Here is a 16,724-nt window from a genome sequence, read left to right on the forward strand (position 1 = left end):
GTATTCTCAGACAAGAGCATTTTTTAAGAGATTGGTCAGCGTTGCAGAAGACAAACTATTATGGATAACACTTCTGAAGAAAAGATAAAGTCCATCTCTTCCAGATCCTGACTAGAATTTGATTCACCAGGCCTTTGCTCTTGTATTTCCTAAGCAGCTTATATAAATTAATTAGTTTTAGTACACTCTCCAGAAAACAGAGGTTCATTATCATCAGTTTTCCTGCACAGCACAAGATATGACCTTCGTTTGCAAGCCTTCAGTGAAACTATTTTTCAAGTGGCTTACTCGAAAGATGCATATAATGTTTCCCTGGCTAGCAGATACGAAGCCTTTAGGAACGTCAAACATACTTGAGTACAGTGCAGTAACACTGGCTCCAGTAGAAACCATCAGAAGAAAATAGCAGAAATCTCTTGTCAGTGCACTACATTTAATAATCCCACCGTGCCAAGGCAGTATTTTTCACGGTGTTGCACAGATATCCTACCTCAAGTCAGCATTATGTAACTTAGCAACCCTTCATCACAATGTTATGTTATAGTGGTGCTTCCAATCAGTTCGGGAAGGAAGCAAGCTAAGTGTGCATGTGTGTCCCATGTTGTTCTAACAAAACAAAAACAAAACAATGACTAAAATCAAGTGTCACAGAAAAGCCTAGAGGCAAACTGCTTTCAAATTAATTAATTTCTGAAAGTTCTAATTGATTTTCTACTTTCTGAAAAGACTATTTTACTTTCCATACTGCATCCTTTATTACTGGGAGCCTGCTTCTTGGCTGCTGTGTTCATAAAACATTACAAAAATGTGCATCATGCTAAGAAATCCAGTGACATGCTTCAAATCAGATACTGAACACATTTCTTCTACTTCCACTAACCTCAGAATCCATTCCTTGCATTTCATTCTTTTCCATTTGAAACTGCACAAAGTCATCAATAACATGAAACAGTTCAGGAGAGACAGCTTTGAAGTACTTGTGGTAGTCATACTTTACAGCTAATGATGCAAAAATGGTATTATTGACTAGAGCAGAACGTAGGTCAGTAAGAACTCCTGGAGAGTGTTGCCGTGGGTCTTCATAAAGGTGCTTGGTTATGAGGTAGTCCAAAATTGCATCTCCCAGGAATTCTAAGCGCTGGTAACAATCTTAAAACGTTGGAAATAAAAGAATGTACAACACCACAATTAAGTTTAATACACACATTCTTTCCAGGCCTTTCTGGATAAGAGGTTTGGTACACTGCCATGTAAACTCCACAAACTAACAAATGCTCAGAGAAGACAATCTATTTTTTAAAACAGGTACCTTTGCATTTAAAGAGATTGCTAATGAATCACTAAAAAAAGAAACCAGGAAAAAACATAAATTATATCTCATAATAAAGACAATTTTGAACAAAATGTTAATTTTTGCCAGGCTAACAAAACACTTGTGCTTATAATCAATTAATGCTTTTACTCAAGATCATCGCTGTGTTGAGAAAGAGTAAAATTAAGAGATTCCACCAGCAGGCTGATCTGAAAACTACTAACAATTAAAACTCAAAAAATTAATACAAAAAGCAATGTATTAAAAAGCAGGGGGAACATAAAATGTGAGATTTTTCATCTAATTTGCCACACATTAAAAACCTTCAACAAAGATTCCTGTTTCAAATAGTTCTTTTAAACCAGAAATTAAAATTGCCAAGCCTTTGCTTTTTTGAAAGTTGACAGTGGCCATGGGAACAGAGAGCTATGAACATCTATTTTTAGAATATAAACAAAAGTAAAAACCCTCTTGAATGCAAATAGGGATAGGTAGGTAGAGAAGAAAGAAAGACACAACTATTACAGAAGTTAACATGAGAGTGAAATGGCTAGTACTAAGCTGCTTTTTTATCAACTGAACATAAGAGGTTGCCACATCTCAACTGCTAGCTACTCCTTAAGAAAAAAAGTTACAAGTAACAGCAATTCACAGTTGTCTTACTTGGTAGATAAGAAATGAAATCAAAAGTTTCTGCTACTGACAACATAATTTTAAGTAGTCGCTATGTCTCAACGTTTCTGTTAGTCTATGTATATATATATATATATATACATATATATATATACATCTCTATATAAATAATCATCTACCTTCTATCTGAAAGTTTTGTGAAATATTTGTAAAAAGTAAATATATATGTGGGTAATATTACCTAGAACGAAAAACTAAAGGAACATTTCAGTGTTTTGTCAGAACTGTTTATCAATGTAGTAACATTTCAAAATGACTTATTTCTTTAATTAAAGCAGAGGTTTTTCACTCCTTGGAATAAGAGACCAATTCACTATGGAGAAAAATTTCAGACTGTTGACTGCAGAGGAACTTGCCAATCACTACAAATAGGGTTGGAATTTTGCTATGTTTTGCTTTTGATTGCATATTATTGTAGGAAAATATGCAAAGTTTTAGAATGAACAAATATTACATTAATTAGTATAAGCAAATGCAATTAAAGATTACAGAAATACAAATTTCTACTGATGTAAAAGCTTTCATGAGATCATGTACAGAAACATTATGCAGTTAATCTGAAATTAATATTTAGTCAGATTTAGTCAATTACTTCAAACTTTGACTTTAAATATTTACTCAATAAAATGCTTACATTTAGATTAAGCCTTCAAATTCACAACTTCAAAGGGAAGTCTCCATATTCTGCAATCCTATAGATCCTTCAGCTAATAAAAACTGTATAGTCTACAATTAATCTTTGTAAGTACAGACAAAGTATAATATTCTTGGAATACAATTATGGAACTGATTTGCTAAATATGACTGCTATTTCCTGAAGTACGTGACAACTTTCCAGAGTTCTACAAGAACTTGTTTCTGTTAAATGAGGATCTAATGTCACTCATACAGCTAGTGATACAGCATTGGTGATAAATGCTGCTCTTTCTTGGAACTTGGTGAGGCTTCAGTAAATACATTCTGTCTGCATCAAGTCAAAATATGAATAACGATTGGGATACAGACTCAGCAAGTATCCCTCTTTAAATATTTTGCAAAATGCTATTTTCTAAGATTTTGTATTCAGAGACTATTGGCTTCTTAAAGTAACATGTGATGCCTAAAAATAGAATATATATGGGAGCACAACATATACTACTTCTCTTGCATTTACAGTATGGAGAAAAACTGTAGATGTTCTTCAAGACAACTTACCAGTAATGGTATTATAATGGTAGGAGGCATGAGTAAATGCCTGAAGAAGGTAAGCCTTGTTCTTAAAACTGTAATTTATTTTCTTCTCAAAGTTTTCAAAACCAGAAATAAGGTGATTAAGGGTTTTTTCAGCATCTGGGTGATCAAACATACACCTCGGTGGAATCTTCAAACAGCCATACTCCAGGTCTTTACACAGAGAAGGCTCTGAATTAGCTACAGAAGCAGAAACAGAGTTTGGTGAAATAGTTTTCTGCTCACTGTTACAGTTCTCTCTCGTAGCACATAAAGTGCCTTCCCAATCAGTCTTTTTAATTACAGGGAGCACCTTCAGCCCCAATGAACACAGGAAAAGCTGAGCAGCTCTTTCACCACAGCTGGTCAGATAGCAGCCCAGCAGGGCTTCCACACAGTCTGCAATGCTCTTATCAGCAATACACTGCTCCGTATGCAAGTCATATGAGATTGACTGTTTTCCTGCATCAACACCACAGTTTTCTTCTGAGGGATTCCAGAAGCCCACTACGAAATCATCCTCTTCAACAGCCTTGCTAGGATCCAGATAGCACATAGCATCCCAAGAGCTATAGTCAAAATCATCAAAATCTGATGAACACTGAACATTACCCAGGGATGACTTTTTGGGTGCTTTCCATTCATAGTTTGAATCAGTGGTTGAAAAGTGTGAGAGCGAAATTTTCTTCACAAAAGCCCCTGATCCCATTAACATATTATCAATGAATTTGATATGCTCCTGATCATACTCCAGAAAATCATCTTCAAAGTCTGTTTCTTCCTTGGGCGATCTCCACATTAGGTCTTCATTCTCTTCATCATCGTTATAATCATCAAGTTTACCATTAGCCAACATGTTTTCCTTTGTCTATGAAAGAACACAAAATATACATGAAGAGGGAAATGAGATAGTTTTATTCCAGAAAGATCAGAAGACTAGGATTTGAGAAGTGTCTGCTAAAAATAAGGCTGATTTTTATGTTCCTAATTACATTGTCTGATCAGATGCACAATACAATATTTAATTAACACTAGTGTTAACTAGTGTTAATTAACCAACACTAGTGTTAACTAGTGTTAATTAACCAACACTAGTGTTAACTAGTGTTAATTAACCAACACTAGTGTTAACTAGTGTTAATTAACCAACACTAGTGTTAACTAGTGTTAATTAACCAACACTAGAATAATTGCCCTGGAATACAAATGCTTTATTATTAACCTATCATAGTGTGTGTTCTGCATAATACACATGCTGCATTCCATTGGAACCCATGGTTATACTTGAATGTGATGCACATACAATGAGCTTTATATCCACTGAACATTATACACTTGCACACCAAAGTACACAAAAGAAAACTAACAAATTTTAGGGAAAGAGTTCTGGGTACATCCTTCTCTCCAGCTGCTAAGTAAGGCTATTACAAATGTTGAATCAATGTCATTTTGAAGGTTCTTTCTACATCCTTCTACGGCAAATAAGGAACTTGTAGGGTTTACTATATTCGCAATCGTGATAATCTCAGTTTTGGAACACACAAATGGAAAAACGCATCAATGGGGGGTTTATTCAGTCTTTTATTTCTTTCCAGGTTGTTCCTATAGCCTTACCTAATAAAAAAAAAAGGCAAAGTTGTCACCAATTTTCTAATATTTACATACGTACCCACAACAGCAAAGCTAATGAAGTTTCATGTCTTTTCCCTGCTCATATTGAGCAAATTGGTATGGATTACTGTAAAATATAAACTGAACACAAATATGCCTGAGCTATATAATGCTTTACAATTTGCCATGGCCCCTATCCAGGCCATGGACAGCTAAATGCACTAGTAGTCTTCCTAACATCAAAAGGACTATTCACAGGCTCAACACAGCATCACTGATGCCTGCAGGGATTCTATCATTGAATTTGATAGGAGCAAGATCAGATTCAAAGCACTTTTCTAGATTGCGTCCTGAAAGCCAACACTTTGTGAATCAAGTGAAACTGCCTGCATCTGCCCTCAACCTATACATGTCATATTGTAGGGCTCAGCATCTAAATCTTGCAGATCTGTGAACCAGCCATTTGATAAAAAGAACAAAGATCCTTTCCCTTAATAAAGCTTAATAACACTAAAAATACTAACATTTGACTAGGATGTTTTAGTAATAATTGATCATAATGATACAAGATCTCTAGTTCCACTTACAGACCATCATCCCATGGATGAAGAACAAAATTTACATCCAAGAAAGCCAAATACCTAATTGGCACAAAACCCTCCACTACGTGGTTGCATCGCTGTCTGCATTTTGGTCTGAAATTGTGTGTTTTATTTACAAATAAGCAGTGACTATTAACAAGGTAGAGGCCACTGAAAAGTTGCAGAGAACTGAAACCTTTTGAAAACCAACAATTAGCTCCAGTCCCAAATGTACTATCTCATTTGCCAGAAAGATATAGCAGGAAGTCTCTCTGAAATGAAATCTTGGCACAATACAGAACCACAATAATCAGGTTGTTTTATTCTGCAATAAACATTTATTTGCACGGTACATCCACCTAACAGTCCTCTCATGTGCCCTCTGGTGGTACAACAATCCGAGTGTGGTCTTCAGAATGGGGAAAAAGAAAAAAGTCCCTCCACCTCCTTCCCTTGAATCCCAAACCAGTCTCAAACACTTCAAGATCGTGTTACTGACTGCTGTGATCACTGGTATTTCTTAACATCACCTTCTACTCTCAACATGCAATGCATTTAGTCAGAAAATAATGTGAACCTTTTCTCATTAAGACTCATCATTCTGAAGCTTTTGGTGATAAGATAGTGGGGGTCTAAGCCAGCACATACTTCAGATGAGAAGCAGCTCTCAGTCATACCCACGGTGTAGCTACCAGCAATCAATACTGAACATTTTCTCAAGCCAGTTCTACTCTTCATTGAAAAACACTAACTCCTTTTAATATATTCTATAAAGGTGAACTCATTATTTATTAAAAAGCAGACAGTGTTCTGGCTGAACATATAGCAAAAGCAGTGATGATAACACTTTATCATTTAAAATTTGCAACAGAAACTTCAGAAAAACTCGTGAGAGTAGGCTAATTATAAGCAGGAAAGTTTTTCTTCTCTGTTTCTCTGTTAATATCTACACTCATTACTGGATGATGTGCAATAAAATTTCCTTACTTCAAGTTCAGAATTAGTTTTTTTTCTCTGACAGAGAAGTTTTAGAAAGAAAAAAAAGATACAGATTTACTTTTTTTTTGGCTGAAAACACAGCAAAGTATCTGGGGGGTGGGGCAGGAGAAGGTAGGGGTGAAAGGATACAGACACGTGAACAATTACTCAGCAACATAGTTAAATGAAGTCTTACCATTTCATCTTTCTCCCACTTATCAGTATTGCTCTTGTCCTGGTTTACTATGTAACCAGGAGGAAGCCAATTGACCGGAGGATCAAAAATCGACACAACCATGCGACTGGGCAGTCCCTTCTTTTTTCCAAGGCGATATAAGTTACAGTTGCTGACCTTTAAGAAAAACGTTCTCATAAACCTCTGGACATATACTTACATAAAAATACGTTAAAATGCAAAAGGAGCAAAACGATTTTACGTGTCAAGCCAGATCTTGTACCATTATGCATTTTCTCTAGTTCTCAAAAGGGAGTTCAGCTTTCCTAATATAGTATAGCAAACTCAAAACAAGATATACATCTTGCTTTTCATATTTCTTTGAGGCCAAGCATATCAGGTGTGACAACTTCGGTTAAAGAAATCTAACAGATTATATTCTAATTGCAAAACAAACTTACTGCTCTTCTGAAATAACAGTAAATAGAACCTGTACAAGTGTCATTAATTACCAGTGTAATCAACATTCAGACTAGACCTGGAATGAAAAATTATTATTTATGGGTACACTGACCTAAACCTTGGCAGTAGAAAGTGTTAAAACCATTCTGTACAAAAAATCTTATTAAGTCATAATCCAGATGTTATTTTAACAGCCTCTAAAATGATTTTAGATATTTTTAAGGGAAGGGAAAAATGCATTCTCACAAACATACTTTCTTTCCCTTTTTAACTATCAACTTCTGATCTTTTTTTCTCCTTTCAAACACATTTTTCATGTTTTAGAATCTTGAAATTTGAATGTGAATAATCAATCACTTCTTTTATTTGAATAGTGCAACTTATTTCACTTCCACAGAGATGCATTTTATTAGAGATAGACAATCAAAGCCTTACTATTTAATACAAGTTATCACATTATGTGGGGGGAAAGAACAAAACGAACAAAAGCTTTCACATGATTGTTTATTCTAGTAGGAGTAGAACTGAAGACTCTGCTCCCTACCATTTACATTTAGTCCAAAATATTTTCAAAAGTTTTGATGCAACAGTTTTGTAAGATTTTTTTGGTTTCCTTTTTAAGTGTGTCTGTAAGAGTATGTTAAAAATTTTCCAGGAAAGGAACTTATCGAGGAAACAAAGGAAAGGTCAAGTATAGGTATAACCTAAAGCTCTGTGTTGTAACCCAATGCTTCATTCAAGCATTCCTGTTAAGAGTTTCTACTCAATACAGCTCTAATGTTCAGTGCACCAAATGTCCTCACTAATCCAGAACTTTTAGTTCTATTCAATCCGGTCCTTTCTTAAGTTCATAATCACCTGGTTTAGACTTCAAACTGAACTGCAGAAAACAGTTTCAATCAAGCAGTTACAACAACATTAAGCCCACAGTCCTGTATTTTTATTCCTAATATGCATGCTACTTGATGTATAATCAGCAAAGCTGTGGAATTAAATCAACCTGTTCCCATTCAGTCTTCTGGCAAAAATTTCATATATATGGCTTGTTACAGTATGCCTTTGGTATAATAACAGTGGATTGTTACTACTCACTTTTTTGCTTCTCATATATGACAGCCGTCCCTCGTGAGCATCAGGGTAAGTGCAAAACAAGTACGTAGTGATGGCATGCTTTAAAAACGAATCACCAAGCATTTCTAGCCGCTCCAGGTTAAATCCATCACTAGCATTTGAAAGAGTCAAAGCTTGAAGAATGAGACCAGGATTAGGACCGAGAGTTTTTGAGGAGTACCCAGTGGAAGGGCTCTTTTCAGAATCTGCTCTGTCTTTTGAAAGATTATTAGCTTTTGAAGTACTGGTGGTCACTGCCATTTTGGGGCATCCATCTGAGGTAGATCTGTTAGCATTTCCATCAAGGTATTTATTACTCAGTAGAGTACATTCATTGCTGGGCTTGGGCTGGTTCTCACTGTTGTATAAATTCTGAATGGGATATGAGGTAGTTGGTTGTACAGGTATTTCCTGCCTGCAGTAATTCAGCTGATTTCCTTGGCAAAAGTCTCTGTTAACTAAATCACAATTGCCATTGGCAAGATTTTTATTATAAGAAACACCATTAATTGCTGCAAGTTCTGCCGAGACATCAATTTGGAGTTTACTGGGTGACTCATTGAGCAATGTTCTGTAACTCACAGACATTTGGTCATGGTTTTCTGCAGAAGAGGTTCTATTAGCACCTTGATGTGCAGCATTTTCAGGGACTACAATTGTGCTGTGCTTACAGTAATTTTCATTCTCTACTACTGAGGAGTTAGGAAGAGAGATGAAGGATTTGCTGTCAATAGATTTTTTCCATCCAAAGTCCAAGTTAGGATATCTGTAAAAATATATGCAGGGTTTGTTAACAAAAAAATGTTATCACAAGGCAAGAAGACTCTACATGCACATACATGTTTAAAAAGAGTAACAGCCTTCTGAAAAGAACTGTGACTGCAGCATGTAACTTCACCATTCAAAATCCATATTTTTCAACTATGTTTTATTTTACTGAGAAGTGACAGGAGTTAAGCAAAGGTATCAGTTTTATAATTCACACAATAATAGTTAAGTTTCCACCTTGTTTTCCAATCAATTCGGATATCATGTTGAAAAAATACATGCCTGAAATCTGCAGGAAGTGATTTAACCCCTACACCAGCATCAGTGGCTGTTTGAGCTCTTAGTTCCTCTGCTGTCAAAAGGCAGTGCAGGCGGTAAAGTATGCTGGGGAGGCAAACTGCTTTTCTCCACAATGATGCTGGAATAGGATGTATAGCACAAAGCTCAGGAACCAGTATCTGGGGAGAGGGGGGAAGAAAAGAATTTTCCTTGTAAAGTTCTCAGATCACTATTAAAGGAGTCCACTTGAATTAGATACTTCTATTTTACCTGCTTATTCTGCAAACTTTCCCACTTTGCCTTCCTCTTCTCAGCACTGCTTAGTGGAAGTGCCTTTCCCTTCTGATTCAAATGGCGAGGAGTCAAAAGATTAAGTCTAAAAACCATGTGAAAATACTGTGATGTAAGTACATAATTCATGAACAGAACTTACAAGCCTAAACTTTCTAAAGTGATGACTTTTCTTAGTATTCAATTTCAATGTGCTGTGAAGTGACAGCACAATTACATATGGGAAAAAATGGACTTGAGTTATAATTGGTTTTACATAAGTTAGGTAGGTCTCAAGAAAAAGAAAATCGGTAATTATTTTGGAGGACACAAGCCCTCAGCTTTATCCCGTAATTTAAGAGAAAAAAAAAGCATTTTACTGTCAAACTACAAACATCAGACAAATATGACTGTTGTTACCTTGAAGATGTGTGGTCCACATCCAGCAGTGGCTGGTTGAGATTGGTTAGGTCAAGATTATACTTTGTTTTATAATATTCAGCAAAAGTTTCATATTCAGGGGAAGGGAATTTACTGAGTGGAGTAAGATCAGTGTACACATCAGCTACATAGAATCGATGAGGCTGATCAAAATTTCGATACCTAAAAAAAAAAATAATATTTTGGCATTACAGTAAAGCCTTTGCTAAGTTCCTTGTGTTCTAATGTGGTCAGGAGTTATAGTTAAACAGTTCACTTGAGATTTTTGCTTGGTGGCTTTCTTTTTTGTTGTAGAAATCATTTGTTTAGCTAACTCAAATATTAAATGAGACGTGCTCTATGATAAGGACAAATAAAGTCAATCTATAATCTGTGAAATTCCCTCTACAGATAAACATTTAAATTAAATGGAGGATCTACGTCTTCAATACGCAATAGAAAAATCAAGCTCTGGACAACCGTAATGCTACAAATTATAATTTCTTAATTCCAAACACCTACGAATTAAACTTGATAATCTGGCTTTTTATTATCTAGTCTCCTACGTGGTATTCTACATCAGTACAAATAGAGTTCCTGTGCATACAAAGATTGTACTACCTCACATCTAAACTGTCATTTTTAACCAAGTCACCCCCCAAACAGAATACAAAACTTCAAATATGTAGCAAGGTAAGTTCACAAGCCCTTCAAGGACAATGCAGTTCTTGTAATAGAGAAGACTGAAATTAGAGCCAGAATGCTGCAACATCTTTACTGTAGCTACTGATGCTCATTGGAAACTATGGTGATAAACATGCACAGGAAAATAATATTAATGATGAAAAATCATGAAATCAATATTCAGTAATTAGATTTGCATAGTAGGTGATTTCATACTTTGACCTGCTGCATCTATCATTTTAAGTTTCTATGCAAATATCTAAATAGATATCTCCAAATAAAATTTTCACACTATTAATGAACCTTTTCAGCTTCTTCCGGGGGGGGGGATAAAAAAAAAACCAAACAAAAAATGTTGACACAGGTGAGGCCAAAACAAACTACTTATATTTATCTTCTACATATATTTAGCAAGTACTGTTGTTTACAATATACTAGATACAACACAAGCCAGTCAGTCCACAGGGAACAATTAAGCCTCCACAGAGCCTACCAATTCTGGAGAACCTTTGCATATCCAGTATGTAAAATGAATACCACTCAATATAAAGATTCTATTAACTGGTCTTTACCACTTGTAATTTTCCCATCTTCCAGCAGCATACCTTCCTTTAGCAGGTCTTAGGTGTGAATAAGCACTAACCAGAGAACAGGACTCCCACTCAATCTTCCAAACGAAAATTAGTTTCAGTAGGCCAGCTCTTGATGAAGTCGCAATGTTTTATCAGAATACTACTTAAGTTTTGTGGTGAGCTCTACTATTTCTAATAAAAAGGTAATGAGTTTTGGGAGACCTAAACACTTAAATCCTACTATATAAGATTAACTACTCATTAAAAAAAAAATCTTTAAATTGTTTGAGACGCAACCAGATACCTTCAAATTAATGGCATACAGTTCATAAAAAGCATTTCTGCTGCAGATACTAACATTCCCTTATTACAGGTGTTTGTATAAATACAATAAGTACATACCTAAATATAGAGTACTCACCGTGGAATGATAACTGCGTCCTGGTAATCTTCTAACTTGAAAATAAAAGGCATTTCTTTTGTATACTGAGTACTGGGAATGCCTGTACGTGCCTCAGATTTCTCAATGTCTTCCATAAACTTAAAGTCAATGTCCAAAGTGCTGGAGTCATCAACTTAAAAAGGAAAATGCACAACTCAGTTTTCCAGGCTGAACTTTTCTGAGAAGTTGTAAATTACAAAATTTTTGTTCTTACCAACATTAAGAGGTAGAACACAATAGGCTGAATCAGCTTCTGTGGGTTTGAACTCTAGTGCAGGTTTCTCAAGACGAAGAATATGTGAAAAAATGTACTGGTGGAGTCTTGTTATCAGCTCAAGCATTTGCAGAGACAGAGTAAAACCAGATTTCTTAAGCTCAATAGATATTGTAACCTCTCCAGAGCGAGTATACACAGGAAAGTGAGGAATCTAAAGAAACAAAACCGAAAGAAATCACAAAAGACAATTCAGAGTAGGATTCCTCTGCAGAGTACTGGCTGTTTAGGTTCAGATGCTGAAGTAATGCTTGCCTGACCCCACAGCAAACTGGATCAAATTGGATCAGAATTTTGAACTGTGATGACCTTCAATTACAGATGAGATTTTGAAAGCTTAAAGAATGACTGGTTCGGGTTTTTAAATAGTTCTCCTTGTGCTTTACAGCTCTTCTCTTTATAAAATGTAGGTAGAAAAGGCAGTATTTTCTATTATGAAGGAAAAAATGTTTTCTTATGTGGACAACAAAAAATACAATTTGAAAAAATCTTCTTCAACTAAGTCTCTCCAGCAGAAAATGTCCACTAAAAATTTTCCAAAGCAAGAGGTGTCAATTTGAATAAACATGGCTAACTTTTTCTGCTGCTGTTGCAGACCAGGAATGCTGAGGAGTTGTTACCATAGCCTTTGTATAGATAAGGTAGTGGGGTGTAGGCCATCTCTGTAGCTGAAATGTCAACTCCTCATATGTCATATCTCATACAAAGAAGGAGGGACATTTTGGATTTGCAAGTGCAAAATCCTAAAAAATTAATTTGTAAAACAAAAGGCCAAAATAGAACAGATAGTTCTATCCATAAACACAAAAAGTGGAGACTTGAGTGGATGGATACTGTTGTTTATTTTCTTGAGGCTGCCAGATACAAGCAGTACTCATGGTCATTTCCAACTCTTCAGTCTTGGGGGGGAGCAAGTGGAAAGCAACAGGTTGTAAGGCATGTAGAATAAGGAAAGGAAATAGTTTCCTTACTTGAGGTATAGGTTTGGCTGTCAATATGCCAAAACATCTTGTTGTATCCTCAGGAGGATATAGCTTTCGTCTCCTGAAGTTGAGCTCATCAGGTAGAGGAGTTGTTAACACCATTCCTATTACATACAGGTAACAGGGTTGATCAGGTTTGGGGTAACTATCCCTCAAACACTCTGGAATCTAAAAATCAAAAAAAGAAAAAACATTAACACAATAAAAATCAGCGAAGTTCACCTAAATACTATTCTTTGAACAAGGTGTCACATGTTGATTTGGAAAGGCATTGCTAAAAATAAGGAATAAAAAAAATTAATCTGGGTTCAAGTAGTGTTTTTTTCTTAAGCAAAAGTGTTTGGTCAGCAGCCTGGTATGGCAGCCACGAAATCTGTCTTAAAAATGCCAGTTTAACTGTAGAACACAGGCAGCACTTAAATACACAAATACCATAAATACAACTGAAGTGTTGATGCCAATGTCTGTACTTAACCAGTAACTCTGGAGCACACTATGTCCAAGCTCTTTGGACCTTAACCTTGGGGGGGGGGGCAAAAAAACCTACATCCCAGCAATTCAATTTTCACATAAAGCTTCATTGCAGCTTCATTAACACAGATTCTTCTTCCAGCAGAACTGAAAAGTATCAAAAATGTTTTTCATACACTTGGGACAAACAAACAAAATTCAAGGGACTGCCCCTTTGCCCAGGCACAACATTATATGAGTTCTCATAACAGATGTGAACACTCAGCCACCAGCACTTTTAACTCTATTGTTTGTATTTGTCACAGACATTAAGAAACCATGCTTTATGTTTGGTAGGAGTTCACTACTTTGCAGGTCTCAAAATTGATCCTCCTGTTTGTCTAAAACTAAATTGCAATACATGTAGTCCTGCATTTTAAAAAGTTACACAGCAGTAAAACTATGGCCTTGACTTAATGGAAAATTACTCGTAAGTTTAATAACTACATTAAGCCCAAGAGGATCTTGGAGACCTTAAACATTTGCCAAAGCTTCTTTTCCAGATGTGAAAAGCTGGGACAAAAGCAAGGAAAAATATTCTTAGATTCCCTATTAAAAAAAAAAACACCAAAACTGAGAAAGAATGATGCATCACTAGACAAATCAACTCCCCTGAACAAGACAGAATAATCTTGCATTTTATGAGTCACCCCAATCACTAGTGAGGCAAGAGGACAGAGAAAAGTACTTGTAACAACCTATCAGGAAACACTGCAAAGATGCAAAGTGTTCGAGGAGTCTTGCACGAAAAAGGTTTTCTCATCTGTCATTCCCTCTGTGATGCCATGGTATCCTTCCCAAAACTTTCCTAGTAACTGATTACTGGAACTACTAATAAAATTGGGGCATGTGGAAGATGGCAAGAATGGAATTACTGAAGGGCTGTCACCATAACTGAGGCTGCACATGAAGGTACAACACAGCACTAGAGCCCACTAATGTGGGTGTCCATGCTGACAGTCCTCCATATGACAAAGACTATCAGTTTCTCCCTGAAATGCATATTATCAGATTCTGAATGAGGTACCTGTCCTATTCGAAGGACCTTAGACAGAACTTGTAACAATTGCAGGGGAAGAAGGAAGGTTCCAGAGCAGTTGCAAAATACTCTGACACAGCTTTTTTCCTCTATTTTTCCTTACTTTTAAAGTATTTGAAATTCCCATATACATACCATTTAAGAAATCCAACACTACAAACTGATGTGGTTGAAGTCTGTTACAACAGAACTGTGGATAAGTTACTTAATGCAGCACTGTAGTATACCTTTTGGTATATTAAGTATAATATTTAGAACTATTTTAAAAATGAAAAAATAGTAAAAGTATACTTATTTGATATACTGAGATTTAAACCAGAAGTTATGAAATTGTGTTCAATTGGTAAACTTCCCAAATTAAACCAAGCATCTTAAAAAAACTCCACCTATTTCTGTGTTTAGCCCTGTGCATCTCCTTGTCTAGAAAGCCAGTAATTCTTCCTTTGCTCTAGTGCATTTGCCAGAGAAGGTAAATATTTTACAGATTATTAATGCAGGACAATTTTCCTCACACTTATTTTCATACCAGGCTAATACAGTCAACCAGCCCTACAGAAAGTGTATGCTCCTTGAACTTACATATATGCTTCCAAAACATGTGGTACCATAAATTCAGGTAACAGTGCAATTTTACACAGAATTTAAACTGCAAAATATTTTCAATATAAATGCAAGACATGTTGTAAAAAATACGATTAAGAGTTAGCAATTCTGTCTCATCAGTACATAAGGCATTTGATCAGAGGCGTGGACAGCAGTGAGTGATACTAACAGCTTTAGGATAGCACTGTCTTCTTTTTGTAGAGCCTGGCCTTCCTGGAACACTGGTTTCTTCTTCATCGTGTAAATCAAGTTCCTCCTCATATTTAACCGTTTCTTTACCAACTGGCATCAAATGATCATCCAGTTCACCTGATTATTATGAAAGAGAGTGAAGAAATAGCATTATGAACAATCAAATCTTGGTTCCTTCACATCCTACACATCAGATGAGATTGCTCATGAAAACACCTCACATAAGTTTTTAAAATACACACACTCCTACAAGGCTCCAAAAGCAGAACTTTGGGGAAAGAGTGATAAAGACTGAATTTTGGGCAAAAATACTCATTTACAGTAAAACCCACTGAAATTAAAAAACTGAATTCTATAATGAAAATATCAAAACCCAATGAATTCTTTTTGGCCATAAAAGGCAATCCTTGACTGAAATACTAATTTAAAAATCACTCATGTGGAGTTATGCCAAGAGGGAACAGTTATACTTCTCTATCATTCTAAACAGTTAATTACTACTGTAGAATATGCACTCTCAACAGCGGGTTGAGCCATTAGGGTGTTATTCTTGGATACATTTATCGGTATGAATTCAGTGATCAAAGGGTTTAATTCAGAAATAAAATATAAACACCAGACCTACAATTTTTTTTACTTAAAAGATACATAACTACTTCTGTACTTCATCAAAAAAACTCATAACATGGAATTCTCTTCAAAATTTTACACAGCGAAGAACACGCTCCATTATACTTACTAGAGACAAGAGAGCTGAAGTAGTCCCTCAATGTACTTTTTTTGGAACATGACTTATGATACAGTACAGAAAACAATAAATTTAGGATTGTGTATTATATCTTTTAATTTGTCAGAATTCACTTTAAAAGGCAAGTTATCTTTTGGTTGCAGGATATAGTTTCTGACCTATAATCAATATCTTCTAGAGAACAAGACTCATTTCCCTTTTAATAAGTATATTCAGTGGCAAAATCTGTGTCTCTTGTACTAATCTTGTTTTTGCTGTTTAAGACAAAATAGGTTATATAACAAGACTTCCCTGGAAAATTTAACTTTAGCTTATAAGATCTAAGCTAAATTGATAAGTACATGATCATATTACAAAACAAGGCAAGGAAAAGAAAGCTACAATAGATGGCTACAGCAGAAATGCATGTATATACCATATATCATCATATATATCATCTACACCGTACGCAATTTCTCAACTGTAAAACATACTTTACCAAAGAGGTTGCTTTTTCAGTTCTTACCAATTTTGTGCAGTTTTTCACAGCAAATAAGAGCTACAACTCTCTCAGCCAGTCTTGCACAACTCATTGGAGGACCCTATAAACATTTAAATACTTCATCAAAACTTTGGTTGATTAGCACATTACTTACCATACTTGTTTAATTAGTTTCACACAAGCATATTAGGTAAGCAAAGTTTTTTTTAAAAAATGCATTGATAGCAGTTTTATGAAGATATTCAGGATTACGCTGTTTTTCCACAAAAACCAAAGTTACAAGAACTCGACACAGTTTCAATCAAAAACAATACAGGACAAATGTGTG

General features: G+C 35.5%; 1 protein-coding gene across 7 annotated transcripts in view; it reads right to left on the reverse strand.

Moving 5' to 3' along the window:
• Nucleotides 1–16,724, reverse strand: part of DICER1 (dicer 1, ribonuclease III) — an 81,187-nt gene that overhangs the window by 24,598 nt on the left and 39,865 nt on the right. For all 7 annotated transcript variants that reach the window (XM_027718404.2, XM_027718402.2, XM_027718401.2 and 4 more), the window contains 12 exons: nucleotides 16,421–16,496; nucleotides 15,145–15,284; nucleotides 12,812–12,991; nucleotides 11,781–11,994; nucleotides 11,546–11,699; nucleotides 9,869–10,051; nucleotides 9,449–9,554; nucleotides 9,182–9,357; nucleotides 8,114–8,897; nucleotides 6,581–6,736; nucleotides 3,200–4,082; nucleotides 881–1,149 (listed from right to left, as the gene is read on the reverse strand). In XM_027718404.2, coding sequence (XP_027574205.1) covers nucleotides 881–1,149; nucleotides 3,200–4,082; nucleotides 6,581–6,736; nucleotides 8,114–8,897; nucleotides 9,182–9,357; nucleotides 9,449–9,554; nucleotides 9,869–10,051; nucleotides 11,546–11,699; nucleotides 11,781–11,994; nucleotides 12,812–12,991; nucleotides 15,145–15,284; nucleotides 16,421–16,496 — 3,321 coding nt within the window. The remainder of the gene's footprint in view (nucleotides 1–880; nucleotides 1,150–3,199; nucleotides 4,083–6,580; nucleotides 6,737–8,113; nucleotides 8,898–9,181; nucleotides 9,358–9,448; nucleotides 9,555–9,868; nucleotides 10,052–11,545; nucleotides 11,700–11,780; nucleotides 11,995–12,811; nucleotides 12,992–15,144; nucleotides 15,285–16,420; nucleotides 16,497–16,724) is intronic.

The sequence above is a fragment of the Pipra filicauda genome, unplaced genomic scaffold (genome assembly GCF_003945595.2).
Source record: "Pipra filicauda isolate LSUMZ 115617 unplaced genomic scaffold, ASM394559v2 scaffold27_size4233163_pilon, whole genome shotgun sequence".
Taxonomy (NCBI): Eukaryota; Metazoa; Chordata; class Aves; order Passeriformes; family Pipridae; genus Pipra; species Pipra filicauda.